General features: G+C 57.0%; 2 protein-coding genes across 4 annotated transcripts in view; one reads left to right on the forward strand and one right to left on the reverse strand.

Annotated features, from left to right (window-relative positions):
- Positions 1 to 280: 280 nt before the first annotated feature.
- On the forward strand, positions 281 to 7356 carry PIGP (phosphatidylinositol glycan anchor biosynthesis class P). Of its 2 annotated transcripts, XM_061568105.1 has the most exons (6): positions 281 to 347; positions 418 to 736; positions 3144 to 3216; positions 4133 to 4251; positions 4638 to 4736; positions 6432 to 7356. In XM_061568105.1, exons 2-6 carry the CDS (start codon positions 646 to 648, stop codon positions 6479 to 6481), a joined length of 432 nt encoding a protein of 143 aa, XP_061424089.1. In that variant the 5' UTR covers positions 281 to 347; positions 418 to 645; the 3' UTR covers positions 6482 to 7356. The 2 variants fall into 2 exon arrangements, with proteins under 2 accessions (XP_061424089.1, XP_061424088.1); XM_061568104.1 differs by having other exon boundaries at positions 285 to 736.
- A 77-nt stretch (positions 7357 to 7433) lies between these two features.
- LOC133352433 (matrix metalloproteinase-23-like) overlaps positions 7434 to 18774 on the reverse strand; it is a 33448-nt gene continuing 22107 nt past the window's right edge. For both annotated transcript variants that reach the window (XM_061568075.1, XM_061568074.1), the window contains exons 5-8: positions 12113 to 12277; positions 10916 to 11026; positions 10326 to 10449; positions 7434 to 9275 (exon numbers count right to left, since the gene is read on the reverse strand). In XM_061568075.1, the coding sequence (XP_061424059.1) occupies positions 9014 to 9275; positions 10326 to 10449; positions 10916 to 11026; positions 12113 to 12277 (662 nt within the window). In that variant the 3' untranslated portion in view covers positions 7434 to 9013. The remainder of the gene's footprint in view (positions 9276 to 10325; positions 10450 to 10915; positions 11027 to 12112; positions 12278 to 18774) is intronic.

The raw sequence follows: 18774 nt of genomic DNA on the forward strand, positions 1-18774 counted from the left end.
CGACGTTTCGACTGCAACACAAGCAATCATCATCAGGTGTGAAATCCACAGCAAGAAAATGTGATGATGATTGCTTGTGTTGCAGTCGAAACGTCGTGAGAATTTTCATTGTTTTATATTTGTATTATCTTATTATTTCCCTTCTACGTGACTTTACCGAAAGAACCAAGAATATTTCAAAGATACAAAAAGTTTAAACAATTTTGGTCGCGAGGGAGCAACGCTCAATCCCCGCGCAGTGTGATTGGCTCCCACCTCTCGTCCAATCAGATCGCGTCTCGTCGCCCACCGCGACCGCCCGCCGTCTCGCCGTGGCCCTCGGAGCGCCTCGCTGCCGATCTCACATCCTGCCACAGCCTGCCACATCCTGCCACAGCCTGCCACAGCCTGCCACATCCTGCCACAGCCTGCCACAGCCTGCCACAGCCTGCCACATCCTGCCACAGCCTGCCACAGCCTGCCACAGCCACGACCCGCACCTCGCCACCAGCCCCGGCCACAGGCGGCCAAACGACCGCCGCAGGAGAGCCCGGAAACCCGGCGAGCGCGACTAGGCCCGAGACGAAGCCCCCCTCGTTTCCTAGTTTGGTGGCCGGACTCCCCCCCTCCTCACCCCGCCGCCGCCGAAGGGCCGCGCAGCGTCCAATGTCGGGGAGCACGGATAAGTCGCCGGCGCCGCTGCCCGAGCGAGCGATCCACGGCTTCGTGATCTTCGTGGGCTCCATCGTGGCGTTCGGTGCGTTCCGTGAAGCTCTCGACGAGCTCTCTGCTCACATTGTCTGTGTTGTCCGACTCCAGGGCGACCACTGCCGTTGTGTGTGTAGCTGTGTGTGGAGCTGCAGCTGTGTGTGTAGTTATGTGTAAGCTGTGTATAAGCTGTGTGTGTAGCTGCCGTTGTGTGTGTGTGTAGCTGCAGCTGTGTGTGTAGCTGCAGCTGTGTGTGTAGCTGCAGCTGTGTGTGTAGCTGCAGCTGTGTGTGTAGCTGCAGCTGTGTGTGTAGTTGTGTGTAAGCTGTGTGTGTAGCTGCCGTTGTGTGTGTGTGTAGCTGCCGTTGTGTGTGGAGCTGCAGCTGTGTGTAGCTGTGTGTAGCTGTGTGTGTAGCTGTAGCTGTGTGTGGAGCTGTAACTGTATGTGTAGCTGTGTGTAGCTGTAGCTGCGTGTGTAGCTGCAGCTGTCGTGTTGGTGCTGTGTGTAGCTGTTTGTAGCTGTGTGTGTAGCTGTGTGTAGCTGTGTGTAGCTGTAGCTGTGTGTAGCTGTGTGTAGCTGTGTGTAGCTGTGTGTAGCTGTAGCTGTGTGTAGCTGTGTGTAGCTGTGTGTAGCTGTAGCTGTGTGTAGTTGTAGTTGTGTGTAGCTGTGTGTAAGCTGTGTGTAGCTGTATCTGTGTGTAAGCTGTAGCTGTGTGTAGCTGTGTGTAGCTGTAGCTGTGTGTAGTTGTGTGTAGCTGTGTGTAGCTGTAGCTATGTGTAGTTGTAGCTGTGTGGAGCTGCGTGGAGCTGTGTGTAGCTGTAGCTGTGTGTAGCTGTGTGTAACTGTGTGTAGCTGTGTGTAGCTGTAGCTGTGTGTAGCTGTGTGTAACTGTGTGTAGCTGTAGCTGTTTGTAGCTGTGTGTAGCTATAGCTGTGTGTGTAGCTGTGTGTAGCTGTGTGTGTAGCTGTGTGTAGCTGCGGCTGTGTGTAGCTGCAGCTGTGTGTAGTTGTAGCTGTGTGTAGCTGTGTATGTAGCTGTCGCTGTGTGTAGCTGTAGCTGTGTGTAGCTGTAGCTGTGTGTAGCTGTAGTTGTGTGTAGCTGTAGTTGTGTGTAACTGTGTGTAGCTGTAGTTGTCGGTGCGAGTTCACGGCCAACGACCCCGGTGACGATTATCTGAACCGGTCCTGGGACTCTCCCAAGTTGGCTCGGCCTCAAATGAGCACCTGGTGTGGTGTGTAAGCAATCTCCACTGGAGAGACAAAGGCGGCCGGGCGTGGTGCTGGCCACTCACCCCCTCGTGTGCCGTACCAGCCTTCACAGGTGCTGCTACTCGCTAACAGCACTTGCCCCTACAGTCTGTTAAGGCTACACGGGGGATCATTCTCTATTATAATTAGTTGAGTGTTGTTTGAGTGTGGTGTGTTGCTTTATACTGGTAGGAACCTCCTGGTTACACCAGCCCACAGGGGATTATTGTGTCCGTCCGTCCGTCGTGAATCCAAAAATGGGAGGGGTGGGGCTGGGTGGAGAGGGGAGGGTGGGGAGGGGCTGGGTGGGGAGGGAGGGGCTGGGTGTGGCTGGGTGGGGAGGGGCTGGTCACCCCGTGGTGCCCTTATAAAACTCAACGTTTAACCTACTCACGCCGGCTTGTGCCCGCCCTCACAGTCGGGCAAATTTGCGGAATACACCACGCCGCCGTTGACCCTGGCCATTGACCGAGAAACTCAACGTTCTTACCAGCTCCCTCCGCAGGAATGTGTTTGCACCGTGTTGATGTGTATCTAAATGTGCCCTCGTCTTACGTGCGTGCATCCTGTTGGCGTTTTGTGCATCTCGATGTATGTGGTGCGCGCGTGTTATTTGTGTGGCTAGGAGATGTTAACTACCTCGCCTGGTGTACATGAGGCCGTGGGCTCGATCCCGACCCTGACGCTTGCTGCTGTATATTTGTAGTTTGCGTGTCTCTCTCTCTCCCCGTGGAGATGTTAACTACCTCGCCTGCGATACAGGAATTCGTGAGTTCGTTACAGACCCTGACGCCTGCTGTATATTTGTAGTTTGCGTGTCTCTCTCTCTCCCCGTGGAGATGTTAACTACCTCGCCTGGGATACAGGAATTCGTGAGCTCGTTCCAGACCCTGATGCCTGCTGTATATTTGGCGTTTGCGTGTCTCTCTCTCTCCACGTGGATTTTTCCTCCAGGTCCTCCCGAGTTTTTCTCCCTCCACGTTTGCAATCAACGTCACGCGTTCGTGAAGCAACGTCGCACAGTGTTTGTCTATTGCGATGAATTGCCACGTGACAATGACGAGCCACTTCGTTGTGAGCTCTCATTCGTGGTGGCCACGTCGCTTCAGAGCTACGTAGCTCAGTGGGTCTTACCTCGTTAAAATACAATATAACAAATCGTTTAGTTTCATTTGGTGCGTGTGGTGCGTGCGTGTTGCGTGCGCACAGCCGTGTACGTGGTTTGGGCCGTGGTGCCGGACGCATGGCTGCACTCCGTGGGGCTCACCTACCTCCCCCAGAAGTGAGCGGCACTCCCCTCACTCACAACCCATCCCCCTCTCACCTCTCGTCTCACCTCAAACTCCCCACCACCTTCTTCCCAATTCTCACCTTTCCTCTCATGTCCTCCACAGCTCCCTTCAGCTCTCCTCCCGTCATCTCCCAGTCTCTCCTCCCTCTTTTTTAAATCCTTTATATTAAGTTCACTTGCTTGCTTGCTTGCGCGCTTACGACCGTGCAAATCTTTCGGTCGTTTTTTAACCCACTTCCCGTGATCCAATCGAGCTGACATTTTGCACACAGACTCGTTGTGCGTGACAATTTATTTTCGTGAAATTTGTTCCATAACTTTACACTTTTTAGGAAAAAAAAATATTTTTAATTACTAATTGCTTATTGGTGGCAGGCAATCATCTGACCCATAGGTGGCAGCCATCTCAAGCCAGAGGACGAGAGGACCCTAGCCGCCACGCATATAAAGGATTTAGAGTGAAAAACTTTGTTTTCACGGATTAATTTTTTTTCCATCGTCTCAATCCTACCAGCACTTTCCCTAACAGTCTGCCAAGGCTATACAAAGGAGAGGGATCTTGGGTCTGTTTCTGTACGAGTGTAGTCGAGAGTGTCTGTCGATGTGTGTGCGGAGCGGCAGTGTAGACTCTGGCTACCCAAGTTCAATTCCTGCTCAAGGCCACCAACACCGGTGACGATTATCTGAACCGGTCCTGGGCCTCCTCCCCTAGGTCGACTCAGCCTCAAATGAGTACCTGGTGCGGCGTGTAAACATCGCCACCGCACAGACAAAGGCGGCCGGGCGTGGTGTCACCCACCCACCACCACCTCGTGTGCCCTGCCGGGTTCATAGATGCTGACAGCACTTGCCCCTACAGTCTGTGCAGGCTACAACGGAGACGCTTTGTCTTGTGTGTTGCCATCAGGTACTGGGCGGTGGCCGTGCCGCTGTATCTGATCGTGTGCGTCGGCTTCGTGGCGATTGTGCTGCACGGACTCAACATCATGAGCACGGCGCCCCTAGACTCCATACACACGGTGACGGGTACGTGTCACCATCAGTGTCACACCCCCCTTCGCACACCCACCGTGTGTCACACACAGTGAGTGACGGGTACGTGTCACCATCGGTGTCACCCCCCCCCTTCACACACCCACCACGTGTGTCACACACAGTGACAGGTATGTGTCACCATCAGTGTCACACCCCCCCTCGCACACCCACCGTGTGTCACACACAGCGACAGGTACGTGTCACCATCGGTGTCACCCCCTCGCACACCCACCGCGTGTGTCACACACAGCGACGGGTACCGCACCATCGTGCGTGTCCCAGCACGTGACATACAAACCAGTTCTGGTGTTCACGTTCCATGGCGTTGAATGCTCCGATCCCCGTGCCCCCCCCCCTCCACTCTCCCCCCCCCCCAGACCCCTTCGCCTGGGCCCAGGAGGAGGGCGAGGCCCCCGAGGGGGGCGTGCCACTGCTCAGAGACCTCGACATCTCACTCGTCAACCGCAGACTCTACGGTGAGACGCTGCTGCACCTACACACAGCCTCCGCCTCCTGCTGCACCCACACACAGCCACCGCCTGCTGCTGCACCTACACACAGCCTCCGCCTCCTGCTGCACCTACACACAGCCCCCTCCTGCTGCCCGCTGCACACAGCCTCCGCCTGCTGCACATACTACACACAGCCCCCTCCTGCTGCACCTACACACATCCCCCTCCTGCTGCCCGCTGCACACAGCCTCCGCCTGCTGCACCTACACACAGCCCCCTCCTGCTGCACCTACACACAGCCCCCTCCTGCTGCACCTACACACAGCCCCCCCTCCTGCTGCACTTACACACAGCCCCCCCCTCCTGCTACATCTACACACATCCCCCTCCTGCTGCACCTACACACAGCCCCCCCCTCCTGCTGCACATACACACAGCCCCCCCCTCCTGCTACATCTACACACAGCCCCCCCCTCCTGTTGCACCCACACACAGCCCCCTGCTGCACCTACACACAGCCTCCTGCTGCACCCACACACAGCCCCCTCCTGCTGCACCTACACACAGCCCCCTGCTGCACCCACACACAGCCTCCTCCTGCTGCACATACACACAGCCCCCTCCTGCTGCTGCACATACACAACACACAGCCCCCTCCTGCTGCACCTGCACACAGCCCCCTCCTGCTGCACCTACACACAGCCCCCTCTTGCTGCACCTACACACAGCCCCCTCCTGCTGCACCTACACACAGCCTCCCCCTACTGCTGCACATACACAACACACAGCCCCCTCCTGCTGCACATGCACACAGCCCCCTCCTGCTGCCCGCTGCACACAGCCTCTGCCTGCTGCACCTACACACAGCCTCCTCCTGCTGCACATACACACAGTCCCCTGCTTCTGCCCGCTGCACACAGCCTCCGCCTGCTGCACCTACACACAGCCCCCTCCTGCTGCACCTACACACAGCCCCCTCCTGCTGCCCACTGCCCGCTGCACACAGCCTCCGCCTGCTGCACCTACACACAGCCCCCTCCTGCTGCACCTACACACAGCCCCCTCCTGCTGCCCACTGCCCGCTGCACACAGCCTCCGCCTGCTGCACCTACACACAGCCTCCGCCTGCTGCACCTACACACAGCCTCCGCCTGCTGCACCTACACACAGCCCCCTCCTGCTGCACCTACACACAGCCCCCTCCTGCTGCCCACTGCCCGTTGCACACAGCCTCCGCCTGCTGCACCTACACACAGCCTCCGCCTGCTGCCCCCACACACAGCCTCCGCCTGCTGCACCTACACACAGCCCCCTCCTGCTGCACCTACACACAGCCCCCTCCTGCTGCCCACTGCCCGTTGCACACAGCCTCCGCCTGCTGCACCTACACACAGCCTCCGCCTGCTGCCCCCACACACAGCCCCCTCCTGCTGCACCTACACACGATGATGAGCCACTTCGTTGAGGTATAATTTGTGGGCAGGTCGCTCTACAGCTCCGTGGGCCTCGCCTGGTCAAATCTAATGTCGTTCAGTGTTAAGTGGAGTACGCGGTCGGGTGGTGAGGTTCCCAGCGATCGGCTTCAGGACACACGACGCGGCAATCCCCGTGCGGGGTCCATGCGGAGTCCACACGGGGTCCACGCGGCGTGGGGATGACGCGGGGATGATGGGGGTCGGCGTGGGGATGACGCGGGGATGATGTGTGATTGTGCCGCAGGGGTTCCTGATGGTGCGGCGCGGAATGAGGGGGAGTCTGCGCCCCTCTGAGCCCGCCCCGCCTCGTCACCACGACGCGGGAGAGCGGCAGCGGGACGAGGGGGATGACGAGGAGGAGCAGGAGGAATGGTCACCACTTCAACCGGCAGCCGTTGGTTGTGTTCCCCGCGCTGGCGACGCCGCCGCCACGCGTCGCCATCGCTTCTTTCCTTCCTGCCGGAGCGAGCAGCTGTTGCGCTTGGCACCTCGGAGGTCGTGACCTGCTCTTCTCATCCAGTGCCAACACCGCACTGCAGGTCACTCGCTCTGCACACTGAAGGTGTCGTCGGGGCCGGTGCAGTGACCGTTTAGCGTGCAACTCCTTGGCTGCCCCCTTGCAACTCCTTGGCTGCCCCCTTGCAACTCCTTGGCTGCCCCCTTGCGGCTCTTTGGCTGCCCCCTTGCGGCTCTTTGGCTGCCCCCTTGCAACTCCTTGGCTGCCCCCTTACAACTCCTTGGCTGCCCCCTTGCGGCTCTTTGGCTGCCCCCTTGCGGCTCTTTGGCTGCCCCCTTGCAACTCCTTGGCTGCCCCCTTACAACTCCTTGGCTGCCCCCTTGCGGCTCTTTGGCTGCCCCCTTGCGGGCAGCCGTCAAGGCAACTGATGGAATGTGGCAGGGAATGGGTCACTGTGGAATGAAGTGGTGACGAGAGTGAAACCGGTTGTTGGAGAATAACTGAGGGGCGGGGGGCGGGGGGGGGGCGGGGGGGGGGGGCAAAAACGAAATGGACGCAGTTCACCCCATCACCGTTTATTTTGATTATGTAAGAATGTGTGTTGTCATCTGCTCTATGTGCCTGCTGCTGCTGCTGCTGCGTTTGCGTACGTAGCAGCTCGCTGCTCTGCGTGCGAAGCGGCTCTCCAGCTATTTTGCTGTGATGGGGGGGCGGCGGTGGTGGTGGTGGCGGCGGCGGTGTTGGTGGTGGGGGGGGGGTGGAACGGGAGAGGTTGCGCGAGGGGGAGAGGGTGGGATGCGCGTGCGATCCATTGTACTCCGAACTGCCATGTTCATTGCCATGTAACCGACCGATTTGAGGCATAATGATGGTTACACCAGCCCACAGGGGATTATTGTGTCCGTCGTGCAGGGAGGGGCTGGGTGGGGAGGGAGGGGCTGGGTGGGGAGGGGCTGGGTGGGGAGGGGCTGGGTGGGGAGGGGCTGGGTGGGGAGGGGCTGATCACCCCGTGGTGCCCTTATAAAACTCAATGTTTAACCTACTCACGCCGGCTTGTGCCCGCTCTCACAGTCGGGCATATTTGCGGAATACACCACGCCGCCGTTGACCCTGGCCATCGACCGAGCAACCCGACGTTCCTACCAGCTCCCTCCGCAGGAATGTGTTAATGGGGTTGTGTTTTTTGGGGGTTAGATCGCGCAAATATGAATGTGTCGTGTGGCAGGGGTCTTAACGACGCATTTATATTCGCGCGATGTGACCCCAAGAGAAAAGAAAAACCCTGATTACGGATCACATTGCGTCGTGGTAAAACCGATTAAAGGCAGCGCGATTCTTTGTTCAATCAGCAGCTCCGCTCAGACATGTGCGACTTGCACCACCCACGTGGTTGCTGTTGTTGTTGTTGTTGATGTTTATTCGCCAAACATCCCTCACGCGTAGCACCACAGAGCTTGGGAAATCATTGGCCCGGTTCCGGCTGCCTCCCACTCCTCTGTGGTGTCCCCCTCCCCCTCCCCCGGTGGTGCTCGGAGCCACGCGCGTCCCCGGCGTCTCTGCAGCGGCATCTCTGCAGCGGCGTTGTGGAGGTGCGCTTTGCGTGGAGGCTGCGATATGAAATGTACATTATTATTATTATTCTTGTTGGTTCTTTCGGTAAAGTCACGTAGAAGGGAAATTTTTTATTATTATTATTTTATTATTTCCCTTCTACGTGACTTTACCGAAAGAACCAAGAAGATGAATCCCTGCAGTCACGAAAGCTTTAAATCGATTATTATTCTTGTTTGCATTACGTATTGGGAAGTGGGGGTGACGCGGGGTGGGTGGGTGGAGAGGGGTTTGGTGGCCACCACGCACGCCAGGTTTGGCCGTATCTGGCCCCCCTCCCCCCCCCCGTATATATACTAAAGCTCCCTCCACCTACGGAAGTGGGCAACAATCAGCCTCTCTCCCCACCATAACACGGCCAAGCGCCAAAAACCCCCCCCTGCACCCCCCCACCACCCCCCGCCCCCCCCACCTCGGTTTTTCTGTCCCCACCCCCAGAAATCATCGGCTCGTTGTACTGGACTTGTGTGCTTAACCACAATAAAAAATATCTATATTTGTAATATACACGGGGCTGTGCCAACCGCGATGGGGCAGCACGCGACGCAGCTGAAGCTGAATCTCCTCCTCCTCGTCGTCGTCGTCGTCGACGTTTCAGACCGAGGCTGTCTCCGTGGCCCAAAGTTGAGCGAAGTTGAGCAAACGCGCCGCTGTGACCGTGGCCTCCGACGCGACCGCAGCCTCCGTGAGTCGCCGTCGGCCCCCCTTCCGCTCCGGCCCCGAGCTGAGTGGCTCCCCCTGACCTCGGGCCCCGTGCGTCACGGCGTTCGGCCCCCCGAGGGCCCTAGCCTCGGGACTTGAGCGGTGGGGGTCTCCCCGCCGCCGCCGCCTGTTTCTTCCCCGTGGGGGTCCTTGAGGACGATGCGCCAGGCGTTGGCGCGCATCTCGCTGGCCCCGCGCGCCAGCGTGCACGTGTACTCCCCCTCGTTCACCTCGTTGGCGACGAGGCGCAGCTCGCGACCCGACATCGTCAGCCGCCCCGGCACCGAGGCCTCCAGCCACTCGCCGTCCTTGTACCAACTGCACGCGGCGCGCACACACCGTGAACACGCCAGGAACACGCCAGGAACACGCCGTGAACACGCCGTGAACACGCCATGAACACGCCAGCAACACGCCGTGAACACGCCGTGAACACGCCGTGAACACGCCATGAACACGCCAGGAACACGCCATGAACACGCCAGGAACACGCCAGGAACACGCACGAACACGCATGAACACACCATGAACATGCCAAGAACACGCCATGGACACTGAACATACTGAGCACATGCCGTGAACACGCCATGGACACTGAACATACTGAGCACATGCCGTGAACATGCCACGAACATGCTTAGAGGGTGACTGGATCATGCACCACCTGTGCTCCCCACTGTGGCCACTTTCTGCATTTTAGCCGCCCAGCACTCTGCTCGTTGGGAGTTTCACTCCTCCGCCCTCCGTTGTTGTTGGAGGGCGACTGCCTCCAACTGCCCAGTAGCGTCCTTCACGAGCCTCCTCCACTGAGGCCGATCTTGACACCGCTGGTACTGGTCATAGGCAAGTCCACTCGGCTCCACATCCTCCTGTACCGCATCAGCTCCATATCTTCTCTAGCCCGTGCCCCGCCCGTTTAGACCCCTGGATCCGGCCAAACGGAATCTGCTTGGGCATGCGGTGACTGCAAATGCGGGCTACGTAAAAAACGATGAGCTAATTTTTTTCTTTGCCAGGTAAAGCCCACTGAGCTGTATAGCTATTTTTATTTTTTAATATATAAGCGACCTGGCCACAAATGATAGCTCAACGAAGTGGCTCATCACGTGGAAAAGTATCGCAGCCAAATACTGTAAATGCATGACGTTGAGTTTAAATGTGGAGGGAAAAACCGGATGAGCCGGAGAAAAATCCACGCGACCACGGGGAGAGAGTGAACGCACAAACTCCACGTATACAGCAGCAGCAGCAGGCGTTACGGTCAGGGATCGAACCCACGACCTCCTGAATACCAGGCGAGGTAGTTAACATCTCGCCAACGCAGCCTCGCCGGTGATGGTAAGCGTGCCCAGAATCTCTTTTCCGTACCTCACGGTGACCCCGGGCAGGGAGCTCCGCCTGCCGCAGTGAAAGGTCACGATGCGACCCCGCGTCACCACCTTGGCCTTGGGGGGCGTGCGGGGCCGGGGGGTCGCGGAGGGGGGCGCATGCCCTGCACACGGCAGTCGTACGGGGTTACGCAAGGTCGTACGTCGTGACGCGAGGTCATACGTGGCGCGTGTCGGAGAACATGCAAACTCCAAATATACAGCAGCAGGTGGCAGGGTCGGGATGGAACCCACGACCTCCTGCGTACCAGGCGAGGTAGTTAACATCTCCTAGCCACCGTGATGATGATGAGAGAGAGACACGCAAACTCCAAATACACAACAGCAGGCGTCCGGGTCGGACCGAACCCACGACCTCCTGCGTACCAGGCGAGGTAGCTAACATCTCCTAGCCACCGTGACGCCCCTGTTAAGTACGAACCCTAATGACTGCGCTCGCTCCCCACCGCGGCGGGTTTGTGTGTCCCGTCTGCTTCCCTGAACGTCACCCCGAGTCCCCGGGGAAACCCCCCCTGCCTGACCCCCCCCTGACCCCCCCTTGACCCCGTGGGGGTGGTGGGGGTCACGCACCGAAGCAGAGGTCACAGGAGCTGGCGCAGCGGCTCATGGAGAGGCGCGGGCGCGAGGAGCAGAGGCCGCGTCGCACCCAGCGATCGCACGTCCCGGACTTGTCCCGGCAGCCTGCGCGTTCGCCAAAATAAAGACAAAGACCCCCCGTATAGCCTGAACAGACTGTTGGGGTAAGTGCTGTTAGTGAGTAGCACCGACGAAGGCCGGCGCGGCACACGGGGGGGAGGGGGGGAGATAACGTCACGGCCAAGGTGCCTGGGGGAGTCGAAGACGTTGATAAGAGGGACGACGATGATGATGATGATGTTGAGGAGGGTAATATGGGTGTTGACGACGGTGGTGACGGTGGTGATGATGATGACGGTGGTGATGATGGCAACGGTGATGACGACGGTGATGATGACGGTGGTGGCAACGGTGATGATGATGACGGTGGTGATGACGGTGATGATGACGGTGGTGATGATGGCAACGGTGATGATGATGACGGTGGTGATGACGGTGGTGATGATGGCAACGGTGATGATGGTGATGAAGACGGTGATGATGATGACGGTGGTGATGATGGCAACGGTGATGACGACGGTGATGATGATGACGATGATGACGACGGTGATGACGGTGATGATGATGACGGTGATGATGATGACGACGGTGACGGTGATGATGATGACGACGGTGACGGCGCCGGTGATGACGACGGTGGTGATGACGGTGGTGATGACGACTACGGTGATGATGATGGTGATGATGACGATGATGATGATGACGGTGATGATGACGGTGGTGATGATGATGGTGATGACGACAGTGATGATGACGGTGGTGATGATGATGGTGATGACGACGGTGATGATGACGACGGTGATGACGACGGTGACGGCGCCGGTGACGACTACGGTGATGATGACGACTACGGTGATGACGACGGCTACGGTGATGATGACGGCGCCGGTGACGACTACGGTGATGATGACGACTACGGTGATGATGACGGCTACGGTGATGATGACGGTGACAGCGCCGGTGACGACTACGGTGATGATGACGGCTACGGTGATGATGACGGCTACGGTGATGATGACGGCTACGGTGATGATGACGGCTACGGTGATGATGACGGCGCCGGTGACGACTACGGTGATGATGACGGCTACGGTGATGATGACGGTGACGGTGACGACTCCGGTGTCGCACCATAGAGCCTCTGGATGCCCCACACGTCGTCTCGCGCCAGACTGCGCGTGCGCGTGGCGGTGGCGTTGGCGTGCATGAGCGCGTGGGCGCGCCGCGAGTGCATCAGGCCCAGCGCGTGGCCAACCTCGTGCGCCGCCACCTGCACCAAGTCGTTCATCCACACGCCTACACCACCACCACAACAACAACCACAACAACAACAACCACAACAACAATACACACACCAGGTCGTTCATCCACACGCCTACACCACCACCACAACAACAACAACAACCACAACAACAACAACAATACACACACCAGGTCGTTCATCCACACGCCTATACCACAACAACAACAACAACCACAACAACAACAACAATACACACACCAGGTCGTTCATCCACACGCCTACACCACCACCACAACAACAACCACAACAACAACAACAATACACACACCAGGTCGTTCATCCACACGCCTATACCACCACAACAACAACAACAACCACAACAACAACAACAATACACACACCAGGTCGATCAACAACACGCCTACACCACCACCACAACAACAACAACCACAACAACAATACACACACCAGGTCGTTCATCCACACGCCTACACCACCACCACAACAACAACAACAACACCACAACAACAACAACAATACACACACCAGGTCGTTCATCCACACGCCTATACCACCACAACAACCACAACAACAACCACAACAACAACAACAATACACACACCAGGTCGTTCATCCACAAGCCTACACCACCACCACAACCACAACAACAACAACCACAACAACAACAATACACACACCAGGTCGTTCAACAACACGCCACCACCACCACCACAACAACAACAACAACCACAACAACAACAATACACACACCAGGTCGTTCATCCACACGCCTACACCACCACCACAACAACAACAACCACAACAACAACAACAACAATACACACACCAGGTCGTTCATCCACACGCCTACACCACCACCACAACAACAACAACCACAACAACAACAACCACAACAACAACAACAATACACACACCAGATCGTTCATCTACACACCTACACCACCACCACAACAACAACAATAATACACACATCGGGTCGTTCATCCACACGCCACCACAACAACAACAATACACACACCAGGTCGTTCAACAACACGCCACCACCACCACAACAACAACAACAACCACAACAATACACACACCAGGTCGTTCATCCACACGCCACCACCACCACCACACCACCACAACAACAATACACACACCAGGTCGTTCAACAACACGCCACCACCACCACAACAACCACAACAACAACAATACACACACCAGATCGTTCATCCACACACCTACACCACCACCACAACAACAACAATAATACACACATCGGGTCGTTCATCTACACGCCTACACCACCACCACAACAACAACAATAATACACACACCTGGTCGTTCATCTACACACCACCACCACAACAACAACAATAATACACACATCGGGTCGTTCATCTACACACCTACACCACCACCACAACAACAACAATAAAACACACATCGGGTCGTTCATCTACACACCACCACCACAACAACAATAATACACACATCGGGTCGTTCATCTACACACCACCACCACCACAACAACAACAATAATACACACATCGGGTCGTTCATCTACACACCTACACCACCACCACCACCACAACAACAATAATACACACATCGGGTCGTTCATCTACACACCACCACCACCACCACCACAACAACAACAATAATACACACATCGGGTCGTTCATCTACACATCTACACCACCACCACAACAACAACAATAATACACACATCGGGTCGTTCATCTACACACCTACACCACCACCACAACAACAACAATAATACACACATCGGGTCGTTCATCTACACACCTACACCACCACCACAACAACAACAATAATACACACATCGGGTCGTTCATCTACACGCCTACACCACCACCACAACAACAACAATAATACACACACCTGGTCGTTCATCTACACACCACCACCACAACAACAACAATAATACACACATCGGGTCGTTCATCTACACACCTACACCACCACCACAACAACAACAATAATACACACATCGGGTCGTTCATCTACACACCACCACCACAACAACAATAATACACACATCGGGTCGTTCATCTACACACCACCACCACCACAACAACAACAATAATACACACATCGGGTCGTTCATCTACACACCTACACCACAACAACAATAATACACACATCGGGTCGTTCATCTACACACCACCACCACCACAACAACAACAATAATACACACATCGGGTCGTTCATCTACACACCTACACCACCACCACAACAACAACAATAATACACACATCGGGTCGTTCATCTACACACCTACACCACAACAACAATAATACACACACCAGGTCGTTCATCTACACACCACCACCACCACAACAACAACAATAATACACACACCAGGTCGTTCATCTACACACCACCACCACCACAACAACAATAATACACACACCAGGTCGTTCATCTACACACCACCACCACCACAACAACAACAATAATACACACACCAGGTCGTTCATCTACACGCCTACACCACCACCACAACAACAATAATACACACATCGGGTCGTTCATCTACACGCCTACACCACCACCACAACAACAACAATAATACACACACCTGGTCGTTCATCTACACACCACCACCACCACAACACCAATAATACACACATCGGGTCGTTCATCTACACACCACCACCACCACAACAACAATAATACACACACCAGGTCGTTCAACAACGCCCCGACATCACAACAACCAATTTTTCCTGCCCCGACCTTCTTCCCGCCCCCACCAACTCCCCCCCCCACTTCCCCAACTCTTTCCCGAGGGTAGAATCCAAACGAGCGGTCGGCAACCAACACAACACGAGCCATTTGTTTCGAGACTGGGCACTGTTTGTTATTTATGAGAGACACGATGGTCCTTAACGAGCCGCACGCGGCTCCGGGGCTGCAGGTTACCGACCCCTGACCCAGACGGTCCGGACACCGGCGACTGTGTTGGGGTGCCAGGAATTGACTCGTAGCACGGTACTGATAGACCCGTGCCGAATACCCAACCACTCAATCTCAAACTCACCAAATTCCAAACCCACCAAATCCCACCCACCCAAACCCACCCATCCACCCATCCAAACCCACCCACCCAAACCCACCCACCAAAACCCATCTACCCAAACCCACCCACCCAAACCCACACACCCAAACCCACCCAAACCCACCCACCGAAACCCACCCACCAAAACCCATCTACCCAAACCCACCCACCCAAACCCACCCACCAAAACCCATCTACCCAAACCCACCCACCCAAACCCACCCACCCAAACCCACCCACCAAAACCCACCCACCCAAACCCACACACCCAAACCCACCCAAACCCACCCACCCAAACCCACACACCCAAACCCACCCAAACCCACCCACCCAAACCCACCCACCAAAACCCATCTACCCAAACCCACCCACCCAAACCCACCCACCCAAACCCACCCACCAAAACCCATCTACCCAAACCCACCCACCCAAACCCACCCACCCAAACCCACCCACCAAAACCCACCCACCCAAACCCACACACCCAAACCCACCCACCAAAACCCATCTACCCAAACCCACCCACCCAAACCCACCCACCCAAACCCACCCACCCAAACCCATCCACCCAAACCCACCCACCCATCCAAACCGACCCACCCAAACCCATCCACCAAAACCCATCCACCCAAACCCACCCACCCAAACCCACCCACCCAAACCCACCCACCAAAACCCATCTACCCAAACCCACCCACTCAAACCCACGCACCCAAACCCACCCACCCAAACCCACCCACCCAAACCCATCCACCCAAACCCACCCACCCAAACCCACCCACACCCAAACACCCAAACCCACCCAAACCCACCCACCCAAACCCACCCACCAAAACCCATCTACCCAAACCCACCCAAACCCACCCACCCAAACCCACCCACCAAAACCCACCCACCCAAATCCACACACCCAAACCCATACCACCCAAACCCACCCACCCAAACCCACCCACTCAAACCCACGCACCCAAACCCACCCACCCAAACCCACCCACCCAAACCCATCCACCCAAACCCACCCACCCATCCAAACGACCCACTCAAACCCATCCACCCAAACCCATCCACCAAACCCACCCACCCAAACCCACCCACCCAAACCCACCAACTCAATCCCACCCACCCAAACCCATCCACCCAAACCCACCCACCCAAACCCACCCAACCAAGCCCACCCACCCAAACCCACCCACCCAAACCCACCCACCCAAACCCACCAACCCAAACCCACTCACCCAAACCCACCCATCCAAACCCACCAACCCAATCCCACCCACCCAAACCCACCCACCCAAACCCACCCAACCAAGCCCACCCAACCAAACCCACCCACCCAAACCCACCCACCCAAACCCACCAACCCAAACCCACTCACCCAAACCCACCCATCCAAACCCACCCACCCAAACCCACCCACCCAAACCCACCCACCCAAACCCACCCACCCATCCAAACCGACCCACCCAAACCCATCCACCCAAACCCATCCACCCAAACCCACCCACCCAAACCCACCCACCCAAACCCACCAACTCAATCCCACCCACCCAAACCCATCCACCCAAACCCACCCACCCAAACCCACCAACCCAAACCCATCCACCCAAACCCACCCACCCATCCAAACCGACCCACCCAAACCCATCCACCAAAACCCATCCACCCAAACCCATCCACCCAAACCCACCCACCCAAACCCACCAACCCAATCCCACCCACCCAAACCCACCCACCCAAACCCACCCAACCAAGCCCACCCACCCAAACCCACCCACCCAAACCCACCCAACCAAGCCCACCCACCCAAACCCACCCACCCAAACCCACCCACCTAAACCCACCAACCCAAACCCACTCACCCAAACCCACCCATCCAAACCCACCAACCCAATCCCACCCACCCAAACCCACCCACCCAAACCCACCCAACCAAGCCCACCCACCCAAACCCACCCACCCAAACCCACCCACCCAAATCCACCAACCCAAACCCACTCACCCAAACCCACCCATCCAAACCCACCCACCCAAACCCACCCACCCAAACCCACCCACCCATCCAAACCGACCCACCCAAACCCATCCACCCAAACCCACCCACCCAAACCCACCTACCCAAACACACCCACTCAAACCCACCCACCCAAACCCACCCACTCAAACCCATCCACCCAAACCCACCCACCCAAACCCACCCACTCAAACCCACCCACCCAAACCCACCCACCCAAACCCACCCACCCAAACCCACCAACCCAATCCCATCCACCCAAACCCACCCACCCAAACCCACCCACCCAAACACACCCACCCAAACCCACCCACCAAAACCCATCTACCCAAACCCACCCACCCAAACCCACCCACCAAAACCCACCCATCCAAACCCACACACCCAAACCCACCCACCAAAACCCATCTACCCAAACCCACCCACCCAAACCCACCCACCCAAACCCACCCACCCAAACCCATCCACCCAAACCCACCCACCCATCCAAACCGACCCACCCAAACCCATCCACCAAAACCCATCCACCCAAACCCACCCACCCAAACCCACCCACCCAAACCCACCCACCAAAACCCATCTACCCAAACCCACCCACTCAAACCCACGCACCCAAACCCACCCACCCAAACCCACCCACCCAAACCCATCCACCCAAACCCACCCACCCAAACCCACCCACACCCAAACACCCAAACCCACCCAAACCCACCCACCCAAACCCACCCACCAAAACCCATCTACCCAAACCCACCCAAACCCACCCACCCAAACCCACCCACCAAAACCCACCCACCCAAATCCACACACCCAAACCCATACCACCCAAACCCACCCACCCAAACCCACCCACTCAAACCCACGCACCCAAACCCACCCACCCAAACCCACCCACCCAAACCCATCCACCCAAACCCACCCACCCATCCAAACCGACCCACTCAAACCCATCCACCCAAACCCATCCACCCAAACCCACCCACCCAAACCCACCCACCCAAACCCACCAACTCAATCCCACCCACCCAAACCCATCCACCCAAACCCACCCACCCAAACCCACCCAACCAAGCCCACCCACCCAAACCCACCCACCCAAACCCACCCACCCAAACCCACCAACCCAAACCCACTCACCCAAACCCACCCATCCAAACCCACCAACCCAATCCCACCCACCCAAACCCACCCACCCAAACCCACCCAACCAAGCCCACCCAACCAAACCCACCCACCCAAACCCACCCACCCAAACCCACCAACCCAAACCCACTCACCCAAACCCACCCATCCAAACCCACCCACCCAAACCCACCCACCCAAACCCACCCACCCAAACCCACCCACCCATCCAAACCGACCCACCCAAACCCATCCACCCAAACCCATCCACCCAAACCCACCCACCCAAACCCACCCACCCAAACCCACCAACTCAATCCCACCCACCC

The sequence above is a fragment of the Lethenteron reissneri genome, chromosome 40 (assembly GCF_015708825.2).
Source record: "Lethenteron reissneri isolate LAM-NWPU_2019-01 chromosome 40, ASM1570882v1, whole genome shotgun sequence".
Lineage (NCBI taxonomy): Eukaryota > Metazoa > Chordata > Hyperoartia > Petromyzontiformes > Petromyzontidae > Lethenteron > Lethenteron reissneri.

Coding starts and splice junctions, on each gene's coding strand:
- PIGP (XM_061568105.1), top strand. CDS start 646: ATGTCGGGGAGCACGGATAAGTCGCCGGCGCCGCTGCCCGAGCGAGCG. Junction 4,252..4,637: donor CTCCATACACACGGTGACGG/GTACGTGTCACC, acceptor CCCCCCCCCCAG/ACCCCTTCGCCTGGGCCCAG. Junction 4,737..6,431: donor CGTCAACCGCAGACTCTACG/GTGAGACGCTGC, acceptor ATTGTGCCGCAG/GGGTTCCTGATGGTGCGGCG.